This window comes from Kryptolebias marmoratus, linkage group LG19 (assembly GCF_001649575.2).
Source record: "Kryptolebias marmoratus isolate JLee-2015 linkage group LG19, ASM164957v2, whole genome shotgun sequence".
Taxonomy (NCBI): Eukaryota; Metazoa; Chordata; class Actinopteri; order Cyprinodontiformes; family Rivulidae; genus Kryptolebias; species Kryptolebias marmoratus.
Genome location: NC_051448.1, coordinates 540,093 through 546,090, shown reverse-complemented (window position 1 = coordinate 546,090; position 5,998 = coordinate 540,093). Strand labels below are relative to the sequence as shown.

Here is a 5,998-nt window from a genome sequence, read left to right as displayed (position 1 = left end):
GAGGAGAGGAGGGGGGTGGGGGGCGAGCAGAGGCAGCTGACAGCAGCAGAGGACGTTTTTAAAACAAGCGGCTCAAAGGCTGCAGGGAAATCATCTCAGTCAGCTGATGCTGGAGAGGTGAAACAGGAAGTAAACTACCTGAGAACCTGGACCAGGACCAGAACCAGGACCAGGACCAGGACCTGGACCAGGAGTCCTTCAAACTGTGACCTGATCCAGTCTGACTCCATGATGGAGGTCAGAACCATCTGCTGCTCGGCTCACTGTCCGGATCGGACTGATCAGAACCCTACGAGTCGCTTCATCTCTCCTCCAGTTTTATAGTTTCAGGCTCCGCCTGAGCGTCTTCTTTTGGACCCGTCTGACACCGAGGGAGACTTTTAGAAGCACGTAAACCATCACGCCAACAAAACTGTGAACACGCGCCTCCAAAGACATGCTGAAGAGAAGCCTGAGTGAAACCACGGACAGTTGGGCTGGAACTTATCAAATTAAAACTGAACGCAGCTTCTCCGTTTGTTGCAGGATGATGCTTCACTCTCAAGCTGCAAGAATTTTCAACATGTTGGAAAAATTTGCAAAACAAATTTTCCCTCAAAATAGTCACAAAGTTGTTGCGGACATCCTAAAGTCGTCTCAAACTCGTCTCAGTTTAATTTCTGTGAGTCTGAAAAAGCCAGAAAAGGGTGAGACCGTTTTGGGAGGGTTTGGTGACTCATGAAACCAAACTGAGACTGATTGGAGACAAAAAAGAGAATAAATTGGGATCAATTTGAGACATAACTCTGTGGCTAAATTGCAACACATAAATGTGTGTGTCACTTGCAGAAATGTTGCATGAATATCTCCTGTTTCAGTTATGTACGTAAACAAAGAGATAAAAATCCATCCAGTGAGATTCCAGGTGAAAGTTTTCTGATTTTCTCTCAGTTTTGTGTCGGCAGCAGTCGCAGCCGGTGAGATCCAGGCAGCAGAAACGCTGTGATTCACGTGAAGCTCACACAGACACGTACCTCGCAGCTGGTAGTAGGCCTGGTGGGAGTGGAGCACGTCCTCGATGCTCTCCTGGGGGCAGATTCTCACTCCGGAGTGTAAAAACACCGACCTCCTGGATCGACGCCTGCTGAGCTCCAGACCTGAAGTCCTGCTGGTCAAGGACACCTTCAGGAGGTCCGCCAGACGAGGTGAGTTCTGCTCCGAGTCGAGCCTGAAGCTGCCGTCTGAGCAGAAAACAGCCGGCCGGAGCTCAGTCACATCCAGATACCCTCATTTAACATCAGAAGACACAAACCTGTGTGGTTTCTGTAGCTTCTCCTGCAAAAACATCAAGACTTTCTGCAAGTTTCAGACACATTTAACACCTCAGAGCCACTTTACACAATCTTTCTGCTCTCTCCTCTGATTATCAGTCATTCAGTGAAATCTCCAAGGTATTGTTGTTTTGCAGCAGATGGCAGCGTAAAGAAAGTGGAAACATTTATTTGTTCTCTGATGGAACCCAGAAGGTCCACCTGCAAAGCTGGAAAGGGTTTCATTAGAGGGTAGAAAATGTCATAGAGTTATCAGGTAGTTGCTGGAGCATCTGCAACAGTCTCAGCCAGTCAGATACTTGGTTCAGTAACCCTGCAGGGTGAAGAACAACTCAGGACTGTGATATTAGTGCATAAACCCTCAGGTTCTGTTGTTCAGTGTTTAATGTGCCAGCTGGGGGCATCTACATGTTTTCATGCAGTTAGTTTGAATTCAGTTGAATCAAATGTTTGATATATTGTTGTTCCAGCAGCCTGCTCTTCATGTTGACAGATGCAGAAACATTTAATTCCATCCATCTGCTTATTGGTGAAATCTAACAAAAACCAAATCTGCTCAGTTTTCAGACTGAACAGTTCAAACCAGCCGGCGGATTAAAGCTAATGTAATAAATCTCCTACATGCAGCTGTTTGTGTCCCTCAGAGTGTTTTTTATCTGTAGTTGTGAGTAAAGTGATGTTCAGCATCAGAACCGCCCGTCTGACTCTTTGGTACCACTCCAACTCAAACTAAAAGCACTGGTTGTATTTCAAGAGTGCTTGGAATAAAAGCATCTGTTAGACAAGAACGTACACACGTGTTACACAACCCAGCAGGGGTCAAAGGGCATGCTTTCTGAGTAAAACATGCAGATAAGCGTTAGAGAAGTGAACGATTTGTTTATGATGGAAACTGATAATCAGCTGCTCTTTGTCCCTGTTTGGATTCCTTCCACCAATAGAACCGGAGACGGCTGTAATTCAGACTGTCAAGCTGTCACCCAGCTGCCAATAAATCAGCCGCTTTGCTTCTTCATTTGCATCGTGTTCATGTTTGCACATATTATTATCTCTGCTTGTTAGGACTGATTTCACTTCGGCCGCTGCAGAAGAAGAGAGAGGATTTTCTTTTTGAGTCCCGGAGAGGAACCGTGACCGTGTCGAGCCGGGTTCTTATGCAATCCTAACAGGCTTTGCTTCACGTTGGGACCAAGTTTAGTCCACTGACACTCTGTCCTTATCTAACTGCTTTCATTTGCACCTGTGGCCAGAAGCTTTAACAAGACAAATATGGATTGTCACAGAGTTTTTAGGATGGGTGATCAGATGAGCTGCTGTTAACACAGGTGAGAGTGTTGACCAGGACAGGGCTGGAGGTCACTCTGTTATCCTGACTGAGTGAGAGGAGCAGATCGGATCCTTTCAGGTGGTGTCTGATGAACAGCATTCATGAGGGACATTCTTGACTCCAGGCCTCCGAAGGTCTTCGCCTCACTTTGTGTTCAAATGCTCTCACACCATCCTTTGACATTTCTCTGGCCTCCTGGAAAATTTTTTATAGAACAAGTTACTGATACACACAGCAGAAAACTCTTAGGCTTAGAGACATGTTGTTCTCAAACTCCTGGGTCGGGTCGGCCCAGACAGAAGATCTCCACCTCAGTATCAGGACATGTGATTCGGAGCCCAAACACTGGGCTCACCTTTGGTCAAAATCAGTGGAACGAGCAGAAAACAATCTCAGATTTTACAAAAGCAGGAGTTTCTCATCTAGATAAGACTTTTGCTTTTTGGTTTCCAATTAATGCTGCTCTGCAGGGGAAGTCTGATTGTTTGGGGCATTCAGAACAGAGGTTGTCCCGAGAAGAAAAGGTACCATCAGGTCATGTGGGGTAGCTTCTCAGCTGAGGGATGTGGTCAAAAAAACACAGCCATGAATAAAGAACGGTACCTAAACATCCTCCAGGAGCAACTCCTCCCAACCACTCCAGAACACTTTGGTTACAAATAACACCTGATAAATATGTGACTCGAAGAACAAAACCTCAAACCTTTAGGTCCTCGGGTCTTAATCCCATTGAGAACTTGTGGTCGATCCTCAAGGAACTGATTATGTGGTCAGCCATCAGTCAGGATTTGGTCTGGAAGATGACTGACAGCATGTCGGGGCGAGTGGCAGAGGTAAACTAAGGTCCAACACTGCAAATACTGACTGTTTTCATAAACCAAATGTGATTATAAAAAGACTTTGAAACTTGTGAAACAGTTTTAGTTACAGTTGTTTGTCATAGAAACATCTGACTAAAAGACCTAAAAACCCTAAAACAGCTAACTTTGTGAAAACCACTGTCATTCTCCAAACCTTTGTATACACAGAAACATTCTTCTTTCTCTTCGAGTTTTCTGACTCTGAGGACTTGCTGAGGATCAGATGTTTGTGGTTCTGCAGGTAAAATGAGAGTTACCTTTAATTCCAGCTGCCTGAGAAGCGAAGAGCAGCAGCAGGAGTCCAACAGACCCGAGCATCGTCCCAAACAAGGTCCCAGAATGTGAAGAACAAATAAACCTAAGAGGAGCAGGTGGTGTCCTTCACTCAGCTGGACTTCATGGGTGCAGGTGGACCTCTCATGGAGACCTGTCGGGGTTCTGAGATGCACCGGTCGGATCTGATGGACCTGCCGGAGCTGGAAGTGTGGCACGCAGTGACAAGGTTAAAAAAACTGGGCACTCTTTCTGGAATAATCTGTTTATCTACTGCTCAGACATAATCCTGCTTTACCCCTTGGCCCTGCATCACAGACGTCATCCTGTTAGTGGCTTTCTGGGGGCATCTGTCAACTACGGTGGCCCGTTTGTTCAGAACACCCCCCTCCTGACCCCTCACGACCCTCTGCTCCAGAGACGGACAGACAACACCTCCCCCTGCTCCTGCAGGTGCTGATCCAGAATCAGACCAGGCTGCTGGTTGGAGCTTCTCAGTTCAGGACTTGTTTGGGTTTAAAGACAAACAGTGAACCTGCAGGAATAAATAAAAACTTACTACTTCATGTTTCTGTAACAAATCCAACCGTCCAGAAGCTCCTTCCTGTCCCAGCGTTCGGTCTCCGAGAGCTTCAGACACATGATGTTTGGTACTAAAGAACTGATGGTACTGACAGAATAAAACCCATCTGTAGTTCCAGAGCAGCTCCTGCAGGAGCTGAGCTCTGACAGAAACCATCTGAGGCTGCAGCCCTGAATGTTCAGGCCCAAAACACCAACACTGCTGACAAATAAGAGTCATTAAAAAGGAGTCTGACTCTGCAGGTCTTCATGTCTGCAGTGTACTCCAGCAGATTAAATCAAAAGGTGGGCAACAAAATAATGTGCACGGCCAAGAATACAGCTTCACCTGCTGTGCACATGAAAACTGGCTGTGATTTTCAAAAAACAGCCAAGCAAATCACAAACATGCAGAATTCTCTATTCTGCTACGGAAAATTCTCTTGAGTCTCCAACAGTCCGAGCTCGGTGACACGCTACCTTCAGAGATGTGCAGGTGAGGCTGCAGGAGCTGCAGGAGCTCCAGGAGGAGCTTCTCCTGCTGCTGCATCAGAACCAGCTGGTTCTGAAAGTACTGTGACAGTCAGGAGATGTGATGCTGGCGCTGATCCTGATGCAGTCTGAGCGAGTCGAGCCTGGGGCCGGCTGCAATCATGGATATCTGTCGTAGTATTTTCATGGGAACAAGCTGCTGATGTGTTCAGTGTGGTGAGGGTGCAGGAGAGCATCTTGTTAATGTAGAAAATAACAGGAACAAACTATTTTCTGCAGTTCAGCCTTGTTCTAACAGGTCCTGTGGGTGATGGGTCTTCATCCTGTGTGAAGGGACCCAACAGCTGCTGAAACTATTCATTCTTGTTGTAGTTAAAAAAAACTCAGTTTTTAACAGTCAAGAAGTGTTTGTCGAACTCCTCGGTGGGCCTGAGACCGTCTGATGTTTGCAGCCTCACGTGGGGAGCAAACCTGGGGGTTTACTGCAGCTTTGGTTGTTTCCCTGTGATCCTGCTGATTTGGGTGTTCAGGGGTGTCTTTTATTAAATGTGGGGGAAAGTTCAGAGCTCAGACATCTGCAGGTTTGACCATTTCTAAAGAGCCGAGTGAAAGAAGATTATAAAGAGGTTTAAATCCTCTGGTGATGGAAGTGTGGGACCGTGTGCTGTTTGTTTCTCTGCTGCCGGTCGTAGTAGTGAGATTAGCTCTGAGATTAGAGCCAGCAGCTCCGTCTGTAGTAGCTTTACCTGCAGCAGTCCAACAACACGTGGACCTGTGACGTTTCTGCAGGCACGCAGCAGGATCCCCCTGCTTTCCTTCTTTCTGCTGCACTTCATGGTTCAGACGACATTTAGACGTTTGTTAAAGAACTTTTCTGTAAGATTATCTCCTGCTGGCTGCTGGCTGTCCCTCAGCTGTTTCAGTTATTGATGCTTTAACCTGAAATTTGATTCTTTTACAAACATTTCCAGAAGATTTTCAATAATGTGTTCAATTAAAGAAATTATTGAGCAAGAAGCTCCTCTGGGATATGCCTGCTTCACTTTCTGAGTCAAACCGATGGATGGACGGACGGACGGATGGATGGATGAATGGATAGATGGATGGATGAATGGATGGATGGATGGATGGACGGATGGATGGATGGACGGATGGATGATGGATGGATGGATGGA

General features: G+C 46.4%; 1 protein-coding gene across 1 annotated transcript in view; it reads right to left on the bottom strand.

The window, feature by feature from the left end:
* The window catches only part of LOC108229374 (interphotoreceptor matrix proteoglycan 1-like), a 6,876-nt gene extending 2,728 nt beyond the window's left edge, over positions 1–4,148 (bottom strand). The window contains exons 1-2 of the mRNA XM_017405037.3: positions 3,755–4,148; positions 1,014–1,220 (exon numbers count right to left, since the gene is read on the bottom strand). Of these exons, the coding sequence (XP_017260526.2) occupies positions 1,014–1,220; positions 3,755–3,815 (268 nt within the window). The 5' untranslated portion in view covers positions 3,816–4,148. The remainder of the gene's footprint in view (positions 1–1,013; positions 1,221–3,754) is intronic.
* Positions 4,149–5,998: the final 1,850 nt, after the last annotated feature.